The 26,745-nt window shown below is 44.5% G+C and overlaps 1 protein-coding gene across 2 annotated transcripts in view; it reads left to right on the top strand.

Annotated features, from left to right (window-relative positions):
- The window catches only part of LOC135972061 (myosin-1B), a 32,305-nt gene that overhangs the window by 4,082 nt on the left and 1,478 nt on the right, over positions 1 to 26,745 (top strand). For both annotated transcript variants that reach the window (XM_008163809.4, XM_065562666.1), the window contains 34 exons: positions 47 to 74; positions 177 to 285; positions 382 to 474; positions 3,022 to 3,085; positions 3,181 to 3,279; positions 3,947 to 4,050; positions 4,213 to 4,351; positions 5,705 to 5,823; positions 5,922 to 6,071; positions 6,778 to 6,948; positions 7,568 to 7,874; positions 8,005 to 8,078; positions 9,771 to 9,858; positions 9,953 to 10,070; positions 10,462 to 10,585; positions 10,671 to 10,807; positions 11,733 to 11,988; positions 13,511 to 13,753; positions 13,861 to 14,037; positions 14,124 to 14,269; positions 14,351 to 14,441; positions 14,978 to 15,367; positions 16,228 to 16,354; positions 20,190 to 20,308; positions 20,633 to 20,829; positions 21,160 to 21,343; positions 21,424 to 21,589; positions 21,741 to 21,865; positions 22,113 to 22,421; positions 22,522 to 22,725; positions 24,124 to 24,249; positions 24,343 to 24,513; positions 24,598 to 24,702; positions 25,013 to 25,108. In XM_008163809.4, the coding sequence (XP_008162031.1) occupies positions 47 to 74; positions 177 to 285; positions 382 to 474; positions 3,022 to 3,085; positions 3,181 to 3,279; positions 3,947 to 4,050; positions 4,213 to 4,351; positions 5,705 to 5,823; positions 5,922 to 6,071; positions 6,778 to 6,948; positions 7,568 to 7,874; positions 8,005 to 8,078; positions 9,771 to 9,858; positions 9,953 to 10,070; positions 10,462 to 10,585; positions 10,671 to 10,807; positions 11,733 to 11,988; positions 13,511 to 13,753; positions 13,861 to 14,037; positions 14,124 to 14,269; positions 14,351 to 14,441; positions 14,978 to 15,367; positions 16,228 to 16,354; positions 20,190 to 20,308; positions 20,633 to 20,829; positions 21,160 to 21,343; positions 21,424 to 21,589; positions 21,741 to 21,865; positions 22,113 to 22,421; positions 22,522 to 22,725; positions 24,124 to 24,249; positions 24,343 to 24,513; positions 24,598 to 24,702; positions 25,013 to 25,108 (5,156 nt within the window). The remainder of the gene's footprint in view (positions 1 to 46; positions 75 to 176; positions 286 to 381; positions 475 to 3,021; positions 3,086 to 3,180; positions 3,280 to 3,946; positions 4,051 to 4,212; positions 4,352 to 5,704; positions 5,824 to 5,921; positions 6,072 to 6,777; positions 6,949 to 7,567; positions 7,875 to 8,004; positions 8,079 to 9,770; positions 9,859 to 9,952; positions 10,071 to 10,461; positions 10,586 to 10,670; positions 10,808 to 11,732; positions 11,989 to 13,510; positions 13,754 to 13,860; positions 14,038 to 14,123; positions 14,270 to 14,350; positions 14,442 to 14,977; positions 15,368 to 16,227; positions 16,355 to 20,189; positions 20,309 to 20,632; positions 20,830 to 21,159; positions 21,344 to 21,423; positions 21,590 to 21,740; positions 21,866 to 22,112; positions 22,422 to 22,521; positions 22,726 to 24,123; positions 24,250 to 24,342; positions 24,514 to 24,597; positions 24,703 to 25,012; positions 25,109 to 26,745) is intronic.

Below are 26,745 nucleotides of genomic sequence, written 5' to 3'. Positions count from 1 at the left end.
CACAGTAACTCTTTTAAAAATCTCTTTGATTCTGTCTCTTTCACAGATCGGGAGAATCAGTCGATCCTCATCACGTATGTATATTTCCCTCCTCCATTTTTTTGCTGGCTTTGCTGTGCACTGCAGGAAGAAACTTTTTGGTTATGTGTTTTCTGCTTCTCTGTTTGATTTGACAGTGGAGAATCCGGTGCTGGAAAGACTGTGAACACAAAGCGTGTCATCCAGTACTTTGCAACAATTGCAGTTTCTGGGGAGAAGAAGAAGGACGAGCCAGGCAAAATGCATGTGAGTTGGTCATTAGGGATGGGATTAAATGTTCTGTTCTGAAACTGCCACGTGGTTTAAAACAACCTTAATTTGACAATAATTGTTACTTTGTAGGGGACCCTTGAAGATCAAATCATCAGTGCCAACCCCCTGCTGGAGGCCTTTGGTAATGCCAAGACCGTGAGGAACGACAACTCCTCTCGTTTTGTAAGTCTTTTTGACAAAATTGCTCCTAGTCACAAGTGCAATGATGGGCCATATACATTCCTATCATTAGACTGATAATATAAATCTTGGCTGAGGTTCAAACCTGCTGAAGGGACCCCCAGGGCAGCTTTGCAAATCCCACTTCTGGCAGAAGATGCCTGGGATTATTTTAAGTTAAAGCTGCAGGAGCTGTCGGAGGCCTGTATCCCAAAAAAGGGAAAACGGTTAGTAAGCAAGAGATTTAGACCGAGCTGGATGAGCGACCATCTCAAAGGGGCGATTAGGAAAAAACAGAAAGCGTACAAAGAGTGGAAGAGGGGAGGAATCAGTAAGGAAATTTATCTTATTGAGGTCAGAGCATGTAGAGATGGAGTGAGAAAGGCCAAAAGCCGTGTAAAGTTGGACCTTGCGAGGGGAATTAAAAGCAATAGTAAGAGGTTTTATAGCCATATAAATAGGAAGAAAGCAAAGAAAGAAAAAGTGGGACCGCTGAAGACTATAGCTGGAGTGGAGATTAAGGATAATCTAGGCATGGCACAATATCTAAACAAATATTTTGCATCGGTGTTCAATGAGGCCAATGAAGGGATTAGGAATATTGGCAGCGTGACAGAGGGGGATACAGGAGGGGGGATTACCGTAGCCGAGGTAGAAACCAAACTTGAACACCTTAACGGGACTAAGTCGGGCGGTCCAGATGATCTTCATCCAAGAATACTGAAGGAACTGGCGCGAGAAATAGCAGGCTCCTTAGCGATAATTTTTAATGAATCTTTAAACTCGGGGGTGGTACCGTTGGACTGGAGAATAGCTAATGTGGTTCCTATTTTCAAGAAAGGGAAAAAAAGTGACCCGGGTAACTACAGGCCTGTCAGTTTAACATCTGTAGTGTGCAAGGTCCTGGAGAAAATTCTGAAGGAGAAAGTAGTTAAGGACCTTGAGGTCAATGGCAATTGCGACAAATTACAACATGGTTTTACCAAAGGCAGATCGTGCCAAACCAATCTGATCTCCTTCTTTGAGAAAGTAACAGACTTATTAGATAAGGGAAATGCGGTGGACCTAATATACCTTGATTTCAGTAAAGCATTTGATACTGTACCGCACGAGCAATTATAGGTTAAATTGGAAAAGATGGGGATCGATATGAAAATCCAGAGGTGGATAAGGAACTGGTTAATGGGGAGACTGCAGCGGGTCGTATTGAAAGGTGAACTGTCAGGAGGTCACCAGTGGAGTTCCTCAAGGTTCGGTTTTGGGACCGATTTTATTTAATCTATTTATTACTGACCTCGGAACCAATTGTAGGAGTGGGCTGATAAAGTTTGCGGATGACACAAAGTTGGGAGGTATTGCCAATTCGGAGGAGGATCGGGATATTCTGCAGGGAGACTTGAATGACCTTGTAAATTGGAGTAACAGAAATAGGATGAAATTTAATAGTGAAAAGTGTAAGGTGATGCATTTAGGGATGACTAACAACAATTTTAGATACAAGCTGGGGACGCATCAGTTAGAAGTAACGGAGGATGAGAAAGACCTCGGAGTCCTGGTAGACCGCAGGATGACTATGAGTCGACAATGTGACGTGGCGGTGAAAAAAGCCAATGCGGTCTTGGGATGCATTAGGCGAGGTATATCTAGTAGGGATAAGGAGGTGCTGCTTCCGTTGTACAAGGCACTGGTGAGACCTCATTTGGAGTACTGTGTGCAGTTCTGGTCTCCCATGTTTAAAAAAGATGAACTCAAACTGGAACGGGTACAGAGAAGGGCCACTAGGATGATCAGAGGAATGGAAAACCTGTCGTATGAAAGGAGACTCCAGGAGCTCGGGTTGTTTAGCCTAACCAAACGAAGGCTGAGGGGGGATATGATTGCTCTCTTTAAATATATCAGAGGAATAAATACCAGGGAGGGAGAGGAATTATTTCAGCTCAGTACTAATGTGGACACTAGAACGAATGGATATAAACTGGCCGTGGGGAAGTTTAGGCTTGAAATTAGACGAAGGTTTCTGACCGTCAGAGGGGTGAAATATTGGAACAGCCTTCCGAGGGAAACGGTGGGGGCGAAGGACCTGTCTGGCTTTAAGATTAAGCTAGATAAGTTTATGGAGGGAATGGTTTAATGGGATAACATGATTTTAGTCAAATGAACAGCGTGCCATCGCTGGTAAATAGTATCAACGGCCAATGAGGATCTGGCTGGAGAATCTTGCCTACATGCTCGGGGTTCTACTGATCGTCATATTTGGGGTCGGGAAGGAATTTTCCTCCAGGGTAGATTGGCAGAGGCCCTGGAGGTTTTTCGCCTTCCTCCGCAGCATGGGGCAGGGGTCGCTAGCTGGAGGATTCTCTGCTACTTGAAGTCTCTAAACCACAGGATTTGGGGACTTCAACAGCAGAGTCAAGGGAAAGGGTTGGGACGGCTTTGTGGCCTGCATCATGCGGGAGGTCAGACTAGATGATCATAATGGTCCCTTCTGACCTTAAAATCTATGAGTCTGTCTCTGAAGGTTTTAAATGAAATGACTTTTTTCCTTTAAAGGGTAAATTCATCAGAATCCACTTTGGTACCACAGGGAAACTGGCTTCTGCTGACATTGAAACATGTAAGGGACCTCCCTTTAAGGGTCACAATTCTCTGTCTCTCTTTCTTTCTCATTGTGTTTTCTTGTGGCTAATTGTACTTTACCTGCCTTGCCAGATCTGCTGGAGAAATCTAGAGTCACTTTCCAGCTCAAGGCGGAAAGAAGCTACCACATATTTTATCAGATCATGTCCAACAAGAAGCCAGAATTAATTGGTAAGAAATGTTTTAGCTATTTTGGTGGAACTGGTCACTGAGTAACACTAACTGATAAGCTTTGTTACATGGGCAATTATGGACATGTCTGCACTGCAGTGTAAACCCAGGCTCAGACTCAGGTTTGAACCCAACCCCTCCTCTACAGTTCACACTCATAGACTCATAGACTCTAAGGTCAGAAGGGACCATTATGATCATCTGGTCTGACCCCCTGCATGCTGCAGGCCATAAAACCGTCAAATCTATCTGACTCGGGTCAGTAAGTCGTCAGGACCAGGGTCCTATGTGGGGTGGTAGGTCCAACCCCAAATCCTGCTGTGACTTGGGTCCAAGCTCCGTCATTTCTCAGCGTGGATCACAGCACAAGCCTGGGTCCCCAGAAGCAGAAAGTCTGACTCGAGTCTGAGAGCAATATGGATGCATCAGCATGGTTCTGAGAACCAGGTCATTCAATTGTAAACCTGGGTTTACTATGCAGCATGATGCACATGTGTAAGCTTGGAAACACTGAGTCTGTAGGCTTGGGGCCCACAGACCTGGGTTTGCAATGGAGTGTAGATATACCCTTAAAGCCCTGTGTTACCCTGAGGCAAGGTCTGGAATAAATACGTGACCAAAGACCAAACTGCAGCAGGTAAAAATTGGAATCTATTCTTGTTTTCAGAGATGCTTCTGATTTCCACCAACCCATATGACTTCCCCTTTGTGAGTCAAGGTGAGATCACAGTAGCCAGCATCGATGATCAGGAGGAACTCATAGCAACAGATGTGAGTAGCACACAGAAAGTAGCACAGGGACTATTACCTATACCAGAGAAGGAGTAAAATGTCTGAGTGCTTTAGGAGCTGAAATCCCATCATAAGTCAATGGGGCTTTGGCTCCTAAGTCACCTAGCTGCTAGATCTTTCCTTTCCTGATTCTGTTGACAGAGCGCCATTGACATTCTGGGCTTCAATTCTGATGAAAAAATGGCCATATACAAGCTGACAGGGGCAGTCATGCACTATGGGAACATGAAGTTCAAGCAGAAGCAGCGTGAGGAGCAGGCAGAGCCGGATGGCACGGAAGGTATTAGCAGAATCTGAGCTAAACTCTCAATAATACAAGCAAAAAATGAAGCCTTAGTTATCACTTGTGCTGAGCTCGCACAATTTAACTCATGGGGGAGGTGGCTATAAGGGCTGATCTAAGTTATATCATACCTACTGTTACCGAAATATCGGGTCCACCTAGCTGAGAGCCAGACAGGGATAAGGAAGAGTTGCTTTATTCTGCAGAAGAAAGGAGAGCTTTGCACCTTGGTACAAAAACTCTGTTTTACACACATTTTACAGATCCTTTATACACATTCAGACAAAGGTCCTTGCAGTGTTAACACTTGATTGGTGGTAGTCAGACCCGTGCTTTTGCTATCTGGTCAGTGAAAAGTGGCTTGGGACCAGCTCCAACTACCTTAAGGCCTTGAAGGGAAAACAGTTGAAAAGTTCAGGCTACTGTGTACTTGAAGTGTTGCTTCCCCCTAATGGCCGCTGGTTGACATAAAGGCTGCTCTGTTAAGGGGGGGTCACTAATAACTTTCACACTACTATAACATACCTACTACACATGGGTGTAAATGACACATAAGGTGTAAGCATCTCAACCTCCCCATCTCTAAAATGGCCATCTTTGTAAAACAGCTTGGCTTCACACATGAAAGGGCCCTGCAGGTGTTTTATTGCCTAACCAGCCCATGGATTGTGCTATGAGATGAGACAGGCAGTGGGGAAGTGATGGCAGGAGAGGGCCAGCATTGGGTATTTATACTAGTTGAATATCATGAAGTTCCATTCTGTCCCAGAAGGCATGCACAGCTCCTGCCTATGCCAATGGGAGTTGCATGTTCATTGTGTGGACACAATTTGGGCCATGGTTTGAAACTGAAGAGAGACTTTCTCATTTGTTTCTAGGCCAAATGCTGCACTGAAATACATCCCTTTGTAATCTGTTGAAGTCAGTGGGGTTGCACAGCATGGAATATGGCCACTAACCTGAGTCCTTTATTCCGATCATTCAGAAATCAGAATCTCTAGACAGGCTGCACAGTAAAGTGGCAAAGAAAGAGCTTCAAAACCATCTTTTCATTCTGGCTGTTCATCTGCTTCTTTCTCCTTTAACATTTTTTATTCAGACCATATGGGATATTTTTTTGACAAATTCTTTCAATCACTTGATGTACAGACCCTCTGAATCAAATGCAAAACATTTCAGCAAGAAATCAAGAAATAAAGGAAGCTCTAAACTCCATAATTACTGGAGTTATTAATAGTATGTGGTAGCTGGTGAAACACAAAGAGATCTCATTGCTCTTTTCTAGTCATTATAAAAGACACCAAAGTCTATTTTTGAGCTATTGGTTCATTCCTCTCACTCTTTGTTTAGTGGCTGACAAAGCTGCCTACCTGATGGGTCTGAACTCAGCTGATCTGCTCAAAGCCTTGTGTTACCCCCGAGTCAAGGTTGGGAATGAATATGTGACCAAAGGTCAAACTGTGCAGCAGGTAACAATTGGGGATCTAGAATTCGTGGTTTGAATTAACACACCCAGATTTCTTCCTCTGCTTTGTATGGTAACTCCAGTCCCTCTCCCACTGGTTAGGTGCACAATTCGGTGGGTGCTCTGGCAAAGGCGGTCTTTGAGAAAATGTTCCTGTGGATGGTCATTCGTATCAACCAGCAGCTGGATACCAAGCAGCCCAGACAGTACTTCATTGGTGTCCTGGACATTGCTGGCTTTGAGATCTTCGATGTAAGGAGCAGAGATTTGACAGCAGGTTCTTGGAAGGGATTCTCAGGGGTTCTGAGAACTTTGAGGGTTATTTTTTTTTAATTATTTAAATAATTTCCTGGAAAAGCCTGACTTTTCTGCAGAAACAGGTGTCTCTTGAGCTTCCTCCACAGTAGTATGAGCCTCCAGTGATTTCATTTTTGGATAGTTTTTGTGTGGTATATGCAGAAATGACAACTACACTGAAAGTGCCTTCAAATTGTTAACAGGTGGTGCATAATAGCAAAGAAATTATCCTCCACCTAACGCAAATTATTGTAGGTGTTCATGGCACCTAGAGGACAGCTCACTAACTCCCAGGCAGGCTTGCAGCTGAGTATCTGGAAATGTTTGAGTAGGCCAGAGGGCTGAGAGCTCAAAAGGAGCTGGACAGGCCCAGATCCTAATATATGATCAGGACCAAGAGCTTAAATGCCTGAGTAGGCCTGGACCCCAGAGCACAGAAATAGCTGAACAAGCCTGGGCCTTACACTGCAGAAATGTCTATGCAGAGCTGAGGATTGCATCCCAAAACATCTGGCTAGTTTTAGGGAAGAGAACTCAGAATCCCATTGAAGCCCAGGTTAGTTACACAGACATGATGAGTTGAAAGAAGAGTCATTGTTAGGTATATCAGGTGTGCACAGGATTTTACAAATAGATATATCTTCTTTTTCCCTTTGTGTAGTACAACAGCCTGGAGCAGCTGTGCATCAACTTCACCAATGAGAAACTGCAACAGTTTTTCAACCACCACATGTTTGTGCTGGAGCAGGAGGAGTACAAGAAGGAAGGAATCGAATGGGAGTTCATTGACTTTGGGATGGACTTGGCTGCCTGTATTGAACTCATTGAGAAGGTTCTTATGCTTTATGTGCTCAAGGGTTCTTTAGCTTCTAAAGGATTTTGCTATACTTAAGATAATGAATAAATGCATGCTCAAGTGCATGTAAATTATTTAATATACTCTGAATAATTAAATAAATATATTGGACATTGGTTGTGAAAAGGTCTCAATCCATAACTTTGGGATAGGGTCACAAGGCAGCCACATATAACTGTATGGCAACCATCCCTGTCCCTGCTCACTTCCACAAAGAAAAGGACTGTGTAAGTTTTAGAATTCTTTTCAGTTACTGAGACACAGTCACTATTTGAAGGACATCTAAAGAAATGCACGGCCTCACCCCTAGAAACAGAGATTTAGAATGATTCCTGTTTCATTCACTTTATCTGTCTAGCACATTGAAAATCTGTCTAGGACACGCAAGGTGATTTCCCATGAGCTATATCTTTATTATTTTCAAACCTACAAATAGATACCATAGGGAGGTTACTCTAATTTCATCTTGTTGAAGGCACATTCACTGACACAATATCCCTTCTGAATGCAACCAAGAGATGCTCACATTGTCTAGGAGGCTGATTTGTAATATCTCTTTTTCCTCTCTCTTCTCATCTGTTGCTGTGTCTTTCAGCCAATGGGTATTTTTTCCATCCTGGAAGAGGAGTGCATGTTCCCCAAGGCAACTGATGTGTCTTTCAAGAACAAGCTCTATGACCAGCATCTTGGCAAGTCCAACAACTTCCAGAAGCCCAAGCCTGCCAAAGGAAAGGCTGAGGCCCACTTCGCCCTGATGCACTATGCTGGCACTGTGGACTACAACATCACTGGCTGGCTCGAGAAGAACAAGGATCCCCTGAATGAAACTGTCATTGGGCTGTACCAGAAATCGTCACTGAAAACACTGGCTTTGCTCTTTGCCGCGTATGGTGGAGATGCAGGTAATTTCTATGAAATCAGTATTTTCTTTGGCACACAGCAGGTGACTCCTATAGAATTAAAAAATATGCAAAATGTTAATCTTCATGAGATCTTTACATTTTAATTGCATCCTTTTCTTGTATTTTTCAGAGAGTGGTGGTGGTGGCAAGAAGGGAGGCAAGAAGAAGGGTTCTTCTTTCCAGACCGTCTCTGCTCTTTTCAGGGTACAGTACAGTGGTCATTATAAATTTCTTTTCTATGGGAAGGAGGAAAGAAGACCCCCTTTAATTCTGCAAAGCCTGGTTACCAGTTAGTTCTGACATGCACAAGCCTCCTTGCTCATAAAGAGCAAAGGGCTGCACTCCTCAAACAAAAGTTCCAGGCAGGTCACTAGGAGTTTTGCCTAATTAACAACACGAGAATAAGGGCCAGAGTCATTGTTGCCTCTGGATGATGTCAGAGTCACTGTCTCCTCTGGATGATGTCAAAAATGATATAAAACAAAATCATCCTCTGATATGGGGCTTAACGTGTCCCTTCCCTCTACTTACCCTTTCAGAGGAAAATGATTCAGGACCATAAACTGTGCAGCCCTTCCCCCCACATGTGGATGTTGCAATGGGGTCGGCTCTGTAGGCGCCCTTCATATCTCTGATTATAACTGAAGAGCTGAGTGTGTCACTTGTGTCTCACTTTCCTTCTGCCTCTCACCCCCTTCCTTTCTCATCCTCTTAAGCGTCCTGATTCTCCCCTGCCTGACACCTTGGGTGTTACTTTCACTGGTGCAAAGGAGTGCAAACAGGGTGTACAAAGCTCCCAAATCAGAATTCCTCCCTCCCCCCCCATGAGTGGCAGTGCCTGACACCCACCTTGCATTCACTTTGTTCACGTGTCAATGACTAGACAAGGTGGTGGGCAGTGGAGAGTCTGCATTCAGGCCTGTGTTTTATCCTCACATACAGTCCATTAAATTTTAAAAAGAAGAACAGGAGTACTTGTGGCACCTTAGAGACTAACAAATTTATTAGAGCATAAGCTTTCGTGGACTACAGCCCACTTCTTCGGATGCATATAGAATGGAACATATATTGAGGAGATATATATACACACATACAGAGAGCATAAACAGGTGGGAGTTGTCTTACCAATTCTGAGAGGCCAATTAATTCAAACCGGACTGGGAATGGCTGAGCCATTACAAACATTGATTCTATCTCCCCTTGTAAGTATGCTCACACTTCTTATCAAACTGTCTGTACTGAGCTATCTTGATTATCACTTCAAAAGTTTTTTTTTTTTCTCTTAATTAATTGGCCTCTCAGAGTTGGTAAGACAACTCCCATCTGTTTATGCTCTCTGTATGTGTGTATATATATCTCCTCAATATATGTTCCATTCTATATGCATCCGAAGAAGTGGGCTGTAGTCCACGAAAGCTTATGCTCTAATAAATTTGTTAGTCTCTAAGGTGCCACAAGTACTCCTGTTCTTCTTTTTGCGGATACAGACTAACACGGCTGCTACTCTGAAACCTGTCATTAAATTTTAAGTTCAGAATAAACTTCTGATGTTTGTCCCAGATTTTTGAAAGTTGCCTTATGTTTTAGCAACTCCAGTGTCTCTTCTGCCAGTCATAATGGCCATTTCCCATAGGCTTAATTGTACTATTTTAAATATTTAATTTCAATTTATTAACACGTTTCAAAATTACAAGAAGGAGGGAGGCATAGGTTAGAATGGCTCCTGCTGGTAAGACCTGACAGCTCATTTGTCTGAATTTCAAACATTGGTCAACAGTTTGCTACAAATCATGATCACATTATAAACATTTTACTGTCTTTATCAGTGCATAGGTCTGCATACATCTGCATAGGTGTCACATTGGTTAACCTAAACCTTTGCTTATGGTCTCACAGGAGAATTTAAACAAGCTGATGAGCAATCTGAAAAGCACTCATCCTCACTTTGTGCGCTGCCTCATTCCCAATGAAACGAAGACACCTGGTAAGAAGCGCCAGTGTACAGAGCTCTTAGTGAGATGCAGCCATTCCCTCTGGGCTGCACAAGGAGGTACTAATTCATGCTGTGATTTGTTAAGGTGCCATGGAACATGATCTCGTACTGCACCAGCTAAGGTGTAACGGCGTGCTGGAAGGGATCCGAATTTGCAGGAAAGGATTCCCCAGCAGAGTCATTTATGCAGACTTTAAACAGAGGTCAGACTCCTCCAGTCCCTGTTCCATTCTCTCTTTGTGGAGTAGCTTGCATTTTCTAAGTACTTTAACTATTGTAGTCACTGCAGCGCCCAGCACATGCTGTGTGTATAGAAGAAATTTAGGACCAAACAGGTGTAGTCCAAAAGGCAGCAAAAATGCCACACTTTTCCTGTGTGGTGGGAGGGGAATGGGCTGGGTGAGCAGTGGAGTGGCCATGCCAGGTGACTACGTAGCGCTTTAAATACCATAAAGCTGAATTTCATGATGGGTCTGTCTGTGGGAACTCAGAATAGGGGCTTCATGGGAGGACAAAGGCAGTGATAGAGATATGGCCAGTGTGGCCAGAATTGTGAGCAATGTGAGCTTCTTCATATTTTGTTTTCTCCCACAGATACAGGATTTTAAATGCAAGCGCCGTTCCAGAAGGACAGTTCATGGACAGCAAGAAGGCTTCTGAGAAACTACTTGGGTCCATTGATATTGATCAGACCCAGTATAAATTTGGTCACACCAAGGTACAAACACTCTTTGATTCAAACACTGTCTATTTGTATTCTGTACAGAATGAAAGTGATTGTCTGTAACATTCTCTTCCTCAAGGTGTTCTTCAAAGCAGGACTTCTGGGTCTTCTGGAGGAGATGAGAGATGATAAACTGGCACAGCTTATCACCCGCACACAAGCCATGTGTCGTGGCTTCCTGATGAGAGTGGAGTTCAAGAAAATGATGGAAAGAAGGTAGCAATGTACTGTATGTCTGCTGGGTCTGTGTCACCCCACAGAGGTGAAATGAACAGAATTGGAGGGATGGACTCAGTCTGACTTAGATCTCATTAATCTACTGTATCAATGTGTGAGCGCTTGGGAGTAGAGCTGGGTGAAAATTTTCGAATAGTTCATTTGTTGGAAAATGCAGTTTTAGGTCAACCAAAACCATTAATGAACTTGCTGGTAGTTTAGGCCCAAGAAAATGTCCGATCAAGATTCACAAGGGGACTTAGGTGCCATTCACAAAAAAACCATAGGAGGAGCCCCAGAATACTATCAGTTAGTTTTGGTTCAACATTAGTTTTGGTTCAACACAAACTGATTTATTTTATTTTATTTTTCGGAACTGCCAGTGAACCAACAAATCAATTATTTGCCCAGCTCCATCTGGGAGTGCAAATCGATATAACTGCTATACCAAGGAGCAAGAAGAAGGTGTGTTAGACTAGGGTTGGCCAACTTTAACTTCCACCTTAACTTCCATCTTCCAGTTGGGTACTTTTATGCTAAATTTTCTTTGGCTCCTCAGCATGAGTTACACCAGTTCAGAGTTCCTTAGACTCCAAAACACTCATCAGAGGGAGTGAGTCAGTTACAGATGTGATGTGTAAAGAGGGAGCGAAAGTTCATCCTGGTTTGTGAGCGTGAGTCAACAGAGAACAGACATTAGTTCAACATGCACATTGAGGAGACCGACAGTGGAGTTTTACTCCCCCTAGACTTTCTAAGGCTCAAGCAGGTCCAGAGTCTGTAACCCTTAGAGTAGTATTTTTTCATGTGAGTGGCCCCATTTGAACTCAAATGAGGCTACTTGGCTGAATAAATGCTACTCACAATTAGTAGCATTGCAGAATCTGGCCTTTAACATTGACCATATATTCTGATGACATTATAGAGAGTCCATCTTCTGTATCCAATACAACGTTCGCTCGTTCATGAATGTCAAGCACTGGCCCTGGATGAAGCTGTACTTCAAGATCAAGCCCTTGCTGAAGAGTGCTGAATCTGAGAAGGAGATGGCCAACATGAAGGAAGAGTTTGAGAAAACGAAGGAGGAGCTTGCTAAGTCTGAGGCAAAAAGGAAAGAACTGGAGGAAAAAATGGTGACCCTGCTGCAAGAGAAAAACGACCTGCAGCTCCAAGTACAGTCTGTGAGTATCACCAGTGCATTCAACCCTTATTGTACAGTAGAAAGGTCCAAGCTGAAAGTTCCCAATGCCACTTTCCCATGAAGCATCCCATTAATAGCACTGGGATCAGTGTTTGGCCAAGATAAAATATTCCCCATGTTTAAAATATAAAGTATCGGTGTATAAATTAATAAATAACAATACTCCCAGCCATGTATGACAGGTCATGCCCTAAAACAAAGTGAGAGCAAGCAAATTTGGAGAAGCAAAGTTATGCTCTTTAAATACTCCTGCCTCATCCATGGCAATTTACTGTGACAGTGCCAATGTATTCACAACCCCTGATGAATTTACACATCTGCTGTACCCTTTAAATGTATTATGTCACCAATGTTGCCATCCCAGGCTGGATTAAGGCAATCTGGAGCCTCACACACACCATGACAAGGGGCCGTCTATGGCTCCACCCGCACAGCCCAGCCCTGTGATGTGGTCCCCCCACCCCTCCAACACACACAGTTGAAATGGCAGTGGCAGCAGGGCTCCTCCCTTCCCAGAGAAGCAGTGACCACAGTACGAGGTCCTCTTTTCCCAGAAGAAGAGGCAGAAAGGGCCTCCTCTCCTCTGGAGCAGCAGTGGCGGATGTAGGGTTCTCTCTCTCCCTCCACAGAAGTAGAGTGGCAGCACCCTGAGTACTTGCTTTATGAGCCAGGGTGTGTGCAAGGCGGGAAAAGCAGGGACACGGCCCCCCCAGTAATTGGCGGGGGCACAGAACTCCTCTGGCGGCCCTAGGGCGACCAGATGTCCTGATTTTATAGGGACAGTCCTGATTTTGGGGTCTTTTTCTTATATAGGCTCCTATTACCCCCCACCCCCGTCCTGATTTTTCACACTTGCTGTCTGGCCACTCTAGGCAGCCCCAGGGCAGTGGAGGGAGAGTGAGTGCTGGGCAGCCAGATCCCCTCTTCCAGGAGCCAGAGTTCTCCGGAGTTCACTCACCCTGCCCCCTTCTCTGCCTCCACCAATTAGCGCTGAGATGATACGGAGTGACAATCCTCTTAACCAATAGTAGTGCGGCAGTGAGCAGAGCCTCTGGGGATGGGGCAGGCAAGGGAGGGATTGGTAGAGTGGGGAGCACAGCATCCCCGGACAGTGGTGGTGGGAGCACAGAGTACCCTCTGGCAGTGCCGGGTAGGAGGGGGGAGCACAGGGCCCCCAGTGGTGCCCCGGGGGGAGAGCGAACTCCTCTGGCCAAAAATATGAACTGGTGAGAGATGCTTCACTTATGGCCAGATATTTGAAAAATATTTTTTTTCATTTCTGAGTTGTGTTGAAATTAGATAAATTTCAGGACAAATGGTTGTTTTTTTCTGGAAAATTTTAAGTGACTGAAAATATGAGCTACAAATGGAAGTGTCATCAAAACCATAACTATAAAATACCTATTCCATGCTATAAAAGATGCAGTAAAAGTCATTATGAGACAAACACCAGTTAAAAAAAAAACCTTTTAGAAAAGATCCTAATAATGGATTCACTGTAGGAATCTGATGGCTTGGCTGATGCTGAGGAAAGATGTGACCAGCTGATCAAAACCAAAATCCAACTTGAAGCTAAAATTAAGGAACTGAGTGAAAGAGCAGAGGATGAGGAGGAGATGAACGCTGAGCTGACAGCCAAAAAGAGGAAACTGGAGGACGAGTGTTCAGAGCTGAAGAAAGACATTGATGACCTTGAGTTAACATTGGCCAAGGTTGAAAAGGAAAAACATGCCACAGAAAACAAGGTATAAGGCAGAATCTCTAACGAACATTCTAAAATATGACACTGTTGGTTCACAAACAATAATGTTTTGTATCCATTTTCGTTAACTACCTTTGTTCAACTCTGCAGGTGAAAAACCTCACTGAGGAGATGGCAGTCCTGGATGAAACCATTGCTAAACTGACAAAGGAAAAGAAAGCCCTCCAGGAGGCCCATCAGCAGACCCTGGATGACCTGCAGGCAGAAGAGGACAAAGTGAACACACTGAGCAAAGCTAAAACCAAGCTGGAGCAGCAAGTGGACGATGTAGGCACAATAACATATTGAGAGAATAAAACCAGTGTGAAATCAGGCTCCTGTTAGCAGAGAATTTATGGTCTTTTTCTGTTTAGCTTGAAGGGTCGCTGGAGCAAGAGAAGAAGATTCGCATGGACCTTGAGAGAGCTAAGAGGAAACTTGAAGGAGATTTGAAGCTGGCCCAGGAATCCACAATGGATTTAGAAAATGATAAACAGCAGCTGGAGGAAAAACTGAAGAAGTAGGTATGGTTTGCAGGGGGTGTTATGCAGATACATTTTGTTCCAGTACTAACTCTTTTTTTCTTTGTGTGTGTGAAAAGGAAGGACTTTGAAATCAGTCAATTCCAAAGCAAAATTGAGGATGAGCAAGTCCTGGGCATCCAGCTGCAGAAGAAGATCAAAGAGTTACAGGCTAGTCATTAATTCTTTCTCTTCTGGCCTTCAGAACGAGTTCAGTTAAAAGGAAACCATCTTTCTTAGGCTTGGTCTAAGTTAGGTTGACATAGTCATGTCGGCCAAGGGTTTGATAAAACCAGATCCCTGACTGACATAGATTTGCCCAGTGTAGATGCACACCAGCTGTGTTGGTGGAAGAAAGCTTCCATCAATGTAGGCGGACGAGAGGAGGGAGAAAGGAGGGAGAGTTGTGCCAGGGTCCTGAGCTCAGGGGATACCCAAAACATCTTTAACATCTGTGTAAATAAAGTGAAATGGAAAGAGGTGGACACAGTGAACGTGATTTACCAGGGACCCAAATTTCTCTCAGTGGGTTTGGATGTAGCTATCCTAGTTCAGGGAGGTGGTGTTTCCTTGCCACCAGAATCCCGTGTTGTCAGTGTAGGCTGCATCTATTCTACGGTGTTATGCCAGCAGTACTCTGCTGACAGCCATACTGGTGTTGACCCCAGAATGAATCCACAGTCTTAGTGTTTCCTGTCGTTCTCTAGGCTCGTATTGAGGAGCTGGAGGAGGAGATAGAGGCTGAACGTGCCTCTCGGGCGAAAGCAGAGAAGCAGCGGGGTGATCTCTCCAGGGAACTTGAGGAGATCAGTGAGCGGCTGGAAGAAGCTGGTGGAGCCACAGCGGTTCAGATTGAGATGAACAAGAAGCGTGAGGCAGAATTCCAGAAAATGCGCCGAGACCTTGAAGAGGCCACTCTGCAGCATGAAGCCACAGCTGCCGCCCTCCGGAAGAAGCACGCGGACAGCACAGCAGAGCTTGGGGAGCAAATCGACAACCTGCAACGAGTCAAGCAGAAGCTGGAGAAAGAGAAAAGTGAACTGAAGATGGAGATTGACGACCTGGCTAGTAACATGGAGACTGTCTCCAAAGCCAAGGTACAGAGTTGTGTATTGAAAGTGCTGTCTTTACCCTAAGTGTTATTGCAGCTGAAAAGAACAGAGGATTTATATTTAATTATATCAAATTTACATGTAAGCAGGGTGTAAAAGAAGGGTAAGAGCTGTACATGTATTACTATGAGTTGGCGATAAGTAATTTTGGCACTAATATAATGATAACTAATGGGTACTTTTGGTTTATAAGATAAGAACCAAATGCAGGGTTGAATAAAGTCTAAGGCTAATGGCCAATGTTTTGATAGGAAAGAAACTTGGAATCCAAAGGCCTGTACCTTTGTTAGTCCAGGTTAGTACCACGTTAGCAGGAAAGACCTTCACGATTATTATTATTATTACACTGAAACTTTAATTAAATTATTAAAATTTAAGTAATAAAATAAAAACATTAAAAACTTCTGACAGATTAATTATCTCAACCTCACTTTTTTTTACTTTCCTGCCTTTTTCTCTTCTGCCCTCCCTTCCCTCCCTCTGATCACTGTAAAGTGATGAGTTTTGTTAATAGTAAATACGCAATAAATCATGATTTAAAATAAAAATCAAGGACTCTGCATCTCAACTGACAATCTGTTCCTTAATTTAAACAAGTGAGATAACATTTGAATGATTTATGACAATACATTATCACACACTACTACATATCGTGGTGCATATCTTCTATAAATCCTGCAATCTTAGTGATATAAGTCTGACTATAGAACTGTTTTCTCTCTTAAACGCTGGCTAGCGTTTTGTGGTCCATGAGAGTTGCAGATGCTTAGCACCTCATGTGATCTCAGAATACAACAGAGCCAGTTGTGTAGCCTCTTTCCTTTTGTCCATTTCACATATTGCAGGCAAACCTTGAGAAGATTTGCCGCACTCTGGAAGATCAGCTTAGTGAGGTTAAGACAAAGGAAGAGGAGCACCAGCGCCTGATCAATGACCTGAGCACTCAACGAGCTCGTCTACAGACAGAAGCAGGTAAGACACTTCTAAGTGTTTGCTTCAAGGTAGAAATTTGACCAGTCTATGCCGAGAATTGGGATACTTCTGACAATGGTGAATTTATCTCTCTATGGCTTAGAATCTACCTGCCATTCTATGTGATGCCTATAAACACTCTAGATCATCATAAGTCAGGTCATTATCAAGTAGAAATCCCTTCTTGAATACTTCATGCTAATAGAATAAAGACTAAAAGATTTTTGTTTTATTTTGAACACATCACCAAATGCATTGCTACTGCTGCTACTTCTAAGAATAATAAGGAAGACAGGGGAAATGACACACTAATGAAATTTGCAGAGGATACTTATATGGGGAGAGTTGCAAAACCCAGCAAGGATAAAAATAATACGAAGGAACCTACAGAGATTAGGAAGATGAGCAGGAAAATAACAACACAAGATGCTTTTTGGAAAGTTACAACTAATAGATCTAAGGGGAGATGAACCAAAGTACATGTACTTGATGGGTGGAGGAACTCTGAGAAACAGGAATGTTGAGAGAGGTCTGGGAGACACACTGGACCCCAGAGTAGATTTACATTTGCCAACTAATATGACAACAAAGAAGCTCAGTTTAGTTTTGCGCTGCATGGGCAAATGCATCACGTCACACAAAACAGGGCGGTTCTAAACACTCTCTATTGAATGTTGTAGGGACCATTTTTACAACAAAGGGTTAATTTGGATGTTCCTTTGCACGTCAGAGCTAGGACTATACTTTAGGGTTTTTTTAAATAATTTTAGGCTTCAGCTTTTTAATGTCAATACATGATGTAGACCTTTATTAACTACATGCAAGGCCTTTGAGTATATCAGATTCTTTTGGCATGATTCTTGTCAAGGAATTAAAGATTTCCCACAATTCCATGGGAATTGTCCAGAGTCCATAGGCCTTAAAGCACTGCTGCAAGCAGGGAGGGGTAAGGAGCAGGGACCAGGGTGGGGTGGCAGGGGCTCCTGGGAGGGTAGAGTAGGGAAACTACCTGGTGGAGGCTTCTAGGAGGCTCATGGGCTAGGGAGGTCAGGGTGGTATGGTGGTGGGCACCTTGAAGGGGAAGAGGAGGGTCCGGCTGGTGGGGGGTTTCTGGGAGAGGAAGAGGAGGATCAGGCTGATTGGGAGATGCCTGGGAGGAGAAGAGGGGGAGTCAGGGTGATGGGGGAGCCTGGGAGGGGAAGAGGAGGGTCAGGATGATGAGGGATGCCTGGGAGGAGAAGAGGGGGAGTCAGGCTGGTGGGGGTTGTCTATGTGAGGAACAGAAGGGACAGGGTGGCGTGTGTGTCCAGGGATGGGTAGTCAGTGGCCAGTGTTTCTGACTCTCAGCGATGGCAATCCCCTTTGTGTCCCATTAAATCTGGCCCGACTGCCCCAGCTGTCATGCTGGGGGGTGGCTGGGCCAGACTTCAGTGAGTGGTGTAGTGACCTGTTGCATGGGATTGCAGGCTACCTAGGTTTGGCACCGTAGGCAGATGAACTGGCAGGTCTGGCGCCCTAGGCACTGGGTCTTTTCTTAGCGCTCTCCCGAATGGTCATGGTGATCAGAGATACCTAAGAGGAGGGGGCTTCTGGGAGGAGTCTGGTTTCTTGGGTCGCTTTTTGGGCTTCCGCTTGTCCATGTCTCCTTCTGCATCTTTGTCATCTTTGGGTCCTGGGAGCTGGGCATCCTGGTACTCAAGTCCACCCTTCTTCTCAGGGGAAAAGAACCAGCTTGCTTGCTTGCTCGGCTGGTGAAGCCCAATCCCACAATTGGTGTCTCAGAGTCAGTCCCTTATTTGTATTGATTTGGATCCAACATGTGTCCAGAGCCAGCTGAGACTCAGAGCCCCTATCCCTGAGGAGCTGGCAAAGTTCCTCTCTGAGCCCTGCCTGTTTTTCAAAGGCAGCGAAGCGTCCGTGGCTCAGGAGGCTCACTCAGGTTCCAATGCACAAATGTACTTGCTCTTTTCTGATTTATATGGTCTCTGGCAAGTCTTGCTTTCATTGGGAACTTTCCCCCTGTAGCTGAAGAGCCAACTGGGCATGGTCACATTAATTTCTAAGTCCCATTTCATAAATATACCCCAGCAATTAGCTTACTTAGCAAATGTTTTCCAGAGCAAAAGAAGAGACAGAGCGTTGGTATTAAATTTTTAATAAATGGCCATGTATATTTAAATTAAATATTCTAGATCTATTAATACTAATATATTTCATATTCAATTTTTAAAAAGTCTTATCTGAACTTTCTCTACCAATTTAGAATAGTTATCTCATCTAGATATTTTGGGAAAGTCCTGGTGGCACGATCCGATCTCTCAGGGTATGTCTACACTGAAAGTAAGCCCAGGGTTCGAGCTGAAGCCTAACCCCCTTTTTGTCTACACACAAATCACACTAACCCTGGGTTCAGACACAGGGTCCCAGGACCCCATGGGGGTGGAGGGTCCAAGCCTGAGTCAAGCCAAGACTCAGGGCCCAAGCCCTATTGCTTTGCAGTGTAGACGCTGCCCCACAGGACTCGTGCTCTGGGAGTTTGCCAAAAGTACTGCACAACTCCACAGGCTGATTTTCTTTGTCCTCCAGACAATCAAGTTTTTCCCCACTGCACCATGAACAAAGGGCTAGAGTGGCCACATTTTGGGATGGCGCTAAGAAGTCTGGGACATGGGTGGCTGAACTCAGTCCCGCACAATGTAGCATAGACATTGGAGCCCCAGGTTGGGACCCAGGGTTCAACAGTTCCTAACCTGAGGTTACAAATGAGTGTAGATGCTCAAACCCTAGGTTAATATACCCAAGGTCTTCTAACTTGAGTTCTATTAACCTTGGGCTTACATTGCAGTGTAGACAGACCCCTAGTGAAAGGTGGATAAGTTATTATTCCTGATGTCCAGTATGTGAAAAAAACAATGCTAAGTCCTGTGGTGACCTGAGGTTATGAAGGCACCTTTATTGTCAAGAGTAAAAGGAAGCAACCAACTCTCATTGCAAAGCTACCATGTTATTGGGCTTGGCTGGCACTGACATTCATTTAAGTATTGGGAGACTCAAACTTGTGTGGCTGTACAATGAGCTGCAAACTTCCACTCTGGGCCCTAAAACCAAATCCATGGTCCTACTCTGAAATCAGTAGGTGCAAGAGGAAAATGATTGGGATACAGGTGCTCTCACTCTGATTCTCAGAAGGCTGTCTATACCTCTCCCTCTATATACACATTTGGATCATTCGAGTCTTGGCACAATGCCAAGCTAACTGAGACACGCTGCCATATTTACAGACTGTATATCACATGCTGTGTCTTGGGTTTAAGGAAGATAAGGGGCCCCCAATTTCCACAGTGCACAAGGCTCCAAAATTCTTTAATCCAACCCTGACCAAGGTGATGAAGGAACTAGTAATGAGAAATGATTTAATAAGATAGTAACGTACAGTGTGGCTAAGTGATAACTTAGTTTATTTTAATGGAAATACGAAGGGTGGAAGACTATGTTTAGTGTGATGCACCAAGGGTATAAGTAGGACTACTGGAATGAAACTAAGAAAAGAAAATTTAGAGTCAATATTAGGATAACCTTCCTGACAGCGAGATGTATTAGACTGCCACAGGTGATGAGTCTATAAAATTATATGGAACTAGAAAAGTGGACTAGAAAAAGCTACTAGAAAATGTACTGTAGGGAACAAGAGATTGGCAGAGAGATAGACTGGATGATGTAACAGGAGTTTCTCACATCTAACATATGATTTTGTCTCATCTGTGAATAAACATTGTTTCCATCATTGTCAGTTGAGTCTCATTAAATCCCTCCTATTTCACTTTGTCCTTTTCAGGTGAATTTTCACGCCAGGTAGAGGAAAAAGATACATTAGTTTCTCAGCTCTCAAGAGGCAAGCAGGCTTTTACCCAACAGATTGAGGAACTGAAGAGGCATCTAGAGGAGGAGATAAAGGTGAGGATTTTTCCAACTGTATTGTCTTCATCTGAAGGTTGGAGGTTTCATTTGATGCCTGATTCATCGTCTAGAAAGGATGCTTTAACCTTGTATAAAATCATACCAGTTTGGAAACTAGACAGGGAAATGACTTATTAAGTCACTTAGTTCAGCCCCTTATAATGCAGGTAATTTCCCTGCGGTATATTTATATTTATCCAGATCAATTTTAAATGCCTCCATACAATGGGGTTTCTACCACTCCATCAATTGATGGAGGATACTGTCAGAAGGATTCCCAGGATATTTAGCAACACTGTACTAACACTATTGTATCTCCAGGCTAAGAACGCACTGGCCCACGCCTTGCAGTCTGCTCGCCATGACTGCGACTTGCTCCGGGAGCAATATGAGGAGGAGCAGGAAGCCAAGGGTGAGCTGCAACGCACCCTGTCCAAGGCCAACAGTGAAGTTGCCCAGTGGAGAACCAAATATGAGACAGACGCTATTCAGCGCACAGAGGAACTGGAAGAGGCCAAGTACGTGCTGGGATCGGGGAAGGGCTGGAAGAAACAAAGAATGTAATGTGGAAATGGGAAGAGGCCAAAGATACTCGGAGTATATGGGGCCCAGGTGTGATGTATGGTAGAGAAAAAGAAAAACTAAAGTGTATATATCTCCTGGGAAACAATAGGGGGAAAGTCCAAATGCAGTAGTGTCTCCAAGGTTAGGAGAGGGCACATATTATGTATGCACTGGAGTCACAGCCCAGAAGAGATGACTTATGCTCTCACGAATCCCAGAGCAGCTGCACACAGTTTAATTCCCACATTGCTCACTAAATGGGAGCTGTATTTACAATCTTCCAGGAAGAAGCTTGCTCAGCGTCTGCAGGATGCTGAAGAACATGTCGAAGCTGTGAATTCCAAATGTGCTTCCCTTGAAAAGACGAAGCAGAGGCTGCAGAATGAAGTGGAGGACCTGATGATTGATGTGGAAAGATCTAATGCTGCCTGTGCAGCTCTGGATAAGAAGCAGAAGAATTTTGATAAGGTATTTCAGCCTTGTGGATGTTGGATGGAGCATCCTCTAGTGATCTCCGTTGCTTAGACTAAGGTCTTGTTGTTCTTCAGGTTCTGTCAGAATGGAAGCAAAAATACGAGGAAACGCAGGCTGAACTGGAAGCTTCCCAGAAAGAGTCTCGCTCTCTCAGCACGGAGCTGTTTAAGATGAAGAATGCTTATGAGGAAACTTTGGATCAACTTGAAACTCTGAAGCGTGAGAACAAGAACTTGCAGCGTAAGTCCCTGGATTTCTTCTCCTAACATGGGGCTTCTGGAAAGCTTGTCAACACTCTAAAGTGAATCTGTCTGTGCCTGTGGCATTTCTAAGGAGAATCTCTCTCTTTGGGCCCTTTATCTGACTATGTTATTTGTCTGTAACCCAACAGAGGAGATTTCTGACCTCACGGAGCAGATTGCAGAGGGGGGAAAGGCCATGCATGAGCTGGAGAAAGTGAAGAAGCAGATTGAGCAAGAGAAATCAGAAATCCAGGCCGCTCTGGAGGAAGCTGAGGTACACATGCCATTAGCCACTGCTTTACAGAGAGAAAGTCAGAAAACCTTGGAGCTGTATCCTATTTTAAACACGGTGGGATAATTCACAGGGACGGGGGACAGCACATGCTGTGCTAGAAGCTATGTACTCAGTGCCCATGCTACCCACAGCACTACGTTCCAGTCTGAGGGAGCATTTAACACTTTATTTGGAAGGAAAAAACTATTTTTGTCCCTTTATTGATCCTTCACTTGTTCTTGTTAAGGCTTCACTAGAACATGAAGAGGGCAAAATCCTCCGCATCCAACTTGAGCTGAACCAGGTAAAGTCTGAAGTTGACAGGAAGATTGCTGAGAAAGATGAGGAAATTGAACAGCTGAAGAGAAACCATATCAGAGCTGTGGAGTCCATGCAGAGCACCCTGGACGCTGAGATCAGGAGCAGAAACGAAGCCATGAGGCTAAAGAAGAAGATGGAGGGGGATCTGAATGAAATGGAAATCCAGCTGAGCCATGCCAGCCGCCTGGCTGCAGAGGCACAGAAGAACCTGCGAAACACACAAGGAGTGCTCAAGGTACAGTAAGCCACACATGCCTAGTGCGATAGCTCAGCTGGTTTTTTCAGCATGCCAAGGAGTCTGCGCCTCCAGCTAATTTCTCTCACTCATTTTACAGGATACCCAGATACACTTGGATGATGCTCTCCGAAGCCAAGAAGACCTGAAGGAGCAGGTGGCCATGGCTGAGCGCAGAGCTAACCTGATGCAGGCTGAAATTGAGGAGCTGAGGTCAGCTCTGGAACAGACAGAGAGGGCCAGGAAAGTGGCTGAACAGGAGCTTCTGGATGCAAGTGAACGAGTGCAGCTCCTGCACACCCAGGTCAGGGTCTAGTGTGAAAAGAAATCCCACAAATCCCTACGCAGGAGACTGCTCTGTACGTTCCCTGCTCCAAAGAGCAATGCTAGGGGGTGTTTAGAAGATTTTTGTTCCTGAAATGGCCTTTATGCTAATGTCCATAGGCTGGACATTTGTTAAACAGAAAGCAAAAAGCTGCAAGGCCATCCTTGTTTTTCCTCATGTTGCTGTGTTGAAGATGACACAGGGATGACGAAGGTTATAATTGCAGTGACGTGATGGAGGGGGGCAAGTGTCTCAGAGGCTCTGGGAGTGGCTTTCCTGCCTCTTATACAGTTTCTGTCATTGGATACTTTTAAGTCACCCTGGGGCTCAGGAAGTATTTCTACATAGTGATTATTTTGTTTTGGAATGGACCAGATTTACAACAATTGGCACATAGGGTTTGTCACAGGTTATGGGGGTAATGTTTGTGAGAGCTCTTAAAATATTCACAGCATATTCTTCAAAGAGCAGAGATAGGCAGTGTTAAGATGCAGTAAAGAACTTTTCTGAACTGAGTATTGTGGCAATATTCAGTAGGATGGACCATTGCTGAAATGGAAGCAGAAAACTGCAAGTCCGTGTTGAAGGCTACACGGGGGTTGTGAAGGTCAGAGGCAATTATAGCAATACTTGAAGTTGAGTGATGGAGGGGGATATCAGGGGTCTCAGGTAGCATTTTGGAATCATTCTGAACCAGTCTGAAGGGAGAGCTGGTGGGTTTCCTGCCTCAGATGTAGTTTCTGTTGATGGATACTGTTAAATCATCTTTCCCAGTGATGATATTTAGGCTCAGAAAGTGTTTCTAAAGAGCAATTATTTTGCTTTTGGAGTTGACCAGATTGCACCACTATTTCCAACCTATTTTCACAAGGGATGATATCACCAGTAGACATTAAAAGATGATCTTCCCATTGTACCCTTCTGTAATGACACACATTGAAGTGTGAGCTACATTAAATTGTCAATACACGGCAATATATATCAAACATGTGTGTGAGGTGCTTCCTGTGTTTGTTTGACAAGTACTCCTTACTGCTACCTTTATTAAGGCAATGAGAAAGATTTTTCTTTGTATTAATAAAGTATTTATTCACTCACTACTTCTGTCCTTTCTGCAAGCACACAGCCTTGGTATACAGGGTTTGTCACAGACTGGGTGGGGAGGGACAATGTTTTTGAGAGCTCTATCTCAAAATATTCACAGCACGTCACTGACTATCTGCCAATGTTCTGCAGTGATAATTCATTTAGAGGAGAGTTCTGTTTTACAACATTTTAATAGTAACCTGTACCTTAAGTACAAATATTCAGTTCATGTTCCAGAGTCAATATTTTGGGACTAACTGTAAACACGTCTTGTCTGTTATTGTTAAACAGAACACCAGCCTGATCAACACGAAGAAGAAGCTGGAAACAGACATTTCCCAAATCCAGAGTGAAATGGAGGAGACAATTCAGGAAGCGCGTAATGCAGAAGAGAAGGCCAAGAAAGCAATCACTGATGTGAGTTGAAGGCACTTTTCTTTGGAGAATATGGCTGTGTTTGCACCTGAAATGGCTGGTTTTCTGGACCGGTTTCCTTTCTTTACTCACTAGGCGGCCATGATGGCGGAGGAGCTGAAGAAGGAGCAGGACACCAGCGCCCACCTGGAGAGGATGAAGAAGAACCTGGACCAGACGGTGAAGGATCTGCAGCTCCGTCTGGATGAGGCAGAGCAGCTGGCACTGAAGGGTGGCAAGAAGCATATCCAGAAACTGGAGGCCAGAGTGTGTATTCCCCATATTTGTGCATTTAGGAGCATTTCCTATGTCCTGTCACAGTGAAACACAACGATCCATTTCTCATTTCAGGTGCGTGAGTTGGAAGGTGAGGTTGACAATGAGCAGAAACGCAGCGCTGATGCTATCAAGGGTATGCGCAAGTATGAGAGAAGAGTAAAGGAACTGTCCTATCAGGTAAGGAGGGAGGCCCTTTGTGCTGTCACATCCTTCTCCTGGGAGCATGAATTATTTGCATGTGATCCTGCAGGTCAGAATTTTTATTGCCATTTTCAAACAGTAAGACAGTGAACAGTAATACTATGGAAAAACAAAGAGTTCACCAGGAAATCATTTAAAAGACTATTAAAATATCCATGTTATAATCTTTATTATCCTACTTACCAAAATGTTTGATATGGAACATTGCTTTCACTTTATAATATGAAGGAAATAGACAAATAATTGGGATATGAATTGACTCTCTTCCATTACGAACTCTTTTTAGACTGAGGAAGATCGCAAGAATGTTTTCAGGCTCCAGGATCTGGTAGACAAACTACAACTGAAAGTGAAAGCTTACAAGAGACAAGCCGAGGAGGCTGTAAGTATCATTCTGAGGCAGGCGAATATTTATCCTCTTATGGGATAGAAATTCTGCTACTTTGAGGAGAATGATATTAAGTTGTTTTCCACTAATTGTCTGTCTGTATGTCTGCCTATCTAAGCCCCAGAAATTTGTTTGATGCCTTGTGGTTGTTTTTTGCATAACAGCTCAAGTATACAGAGAATTTGTTTGTATTGGCCATTGTAACATCTCTTGTGGACACCTGGATGGGTTCAGAGCAACATCGTTGGGAGAGGGCTTCCCACAACTCAGTGCCAACCCAGAACAATGGATCTGGGAGGCTGCAGTAAACACAATTTCATTCAGATATAAATAATACCTTTAAGTTGCAATTTTGCCAGAGCCAGAAAATGCTGTCACCTTATCAAAGAACGTTTCTTCCCCTGGGGCAATGGCTGAGGTACTTCGGTCTTGGAACAAATCAGGACTTGTGTACATCATAGCAGAACTTGCACATCCTTTGGCCTGTACCTGTTCGGTTTACCATTCTTGTACATTCTGTAGCATGGTGTTATCAGGCTGGTGGAATATTTACACTCCTCCTGTTTTTCAGGGGTGCTTGTACATTTCTTGAAAAGAATTTGTCACAGAAAGTTATGAGCAACTGAGAAAGGGGTTAGAATGGAAGCTATCTGAACTACAGTATACACTACCCACTCAAATTTTAAGTACATACAGTAAATACCATTAAAGTCTTTTTAATATAAAACTCCCTCTTATCTTGTCCCAGAATGTAAATCACCTGTCCAGTAGCTCTTCTAATTATTTAAATCCCCACTATCTATCAGAATACTTTTGATTTCCCTGCAACAATACACAAAAAATAAGGAGCCACTCCGTCAGGGCCGGCTCTGGCTTTTTTGCCTCCCCCGGCAAAAAAGCCGCCGGCCGCTCCTCCCCCCCCTGCGGGGGGGGGGGGAGAGGGCGGCCGGAGTCCTGGGAGGAGGGCGGTGAGCTCCGCTCTCCCCCCGGCAGCCGGGGGGAGGGCAGCCGGAGTCCTGGGAGGAGGGCGGCGAGCCCCGGCCGGGGCTCCGCTCTCCCCCCGGTGGCCAGAGCGCAGGGGGCAGGGCGGCGAGAGGGCAGCGAGCCCCAGCCAGGGCTCGCCGCTCTCCCCCCGGCGGCCGGGGGCAGGGCGCCGGGGGGGAGGGCGGCCAGAGCGCCGGGGGGAGGTCGGTGAGCCCGGCCGTGGCCCCACTCTCCCCGGGGGCTGGAGCGCCGCGCCGCCCCCCTCCAGGTGCCGCCCCAAGCACAAGCTTGGTGGGCTGGTGCCTGGAGCCGGCCCTGCACTCCGTGTGTGTGTGTGTGTGTGTGTGTGTGTGTGTGTGTGTGTTTCACACAGATAGATTTGCACTAGGGAACTAAAACTTTTTAAAGTTTTTTGTGAAAGGGTTATAGTGCTTTTGTTATAACACAACTGATCTGTTCCTTTCATTCAGTTCTGTCTTCCTCTTCCTTGTAAGATGCATCTCACTAGAAAGTACCAATTGCCCTTTTCTTGCAAAAGCATGAGCACACATTCTAATTGTATGAAAGGTAATTTTTGGGGAATCTAATACAAAATCTAGCAAATAGGAGATTTTTTAGACTGCTCATCTAAAGTGTTCCCCTTAAAA

Source organism: Chrysemys picta, chromosome 12, assembly GCF_011386835.1.
Source record: "Chrysemys picta bellii isolate R12L10 chromosome 12, ASM1138683v2, whole genome shotgun sequence".
In the NCBI taxonomy this organism is placed as follows: domain Eukaryota; kingdom Metazoa; phylum Chordata; order Testudines; family Emydidae; genus Chrysemys; species Chrysemys picta.
Note: the sequence above shows the minus strand (reverse complement) of the source record. Positions and strands in the feature narration are given on the sequence as shown.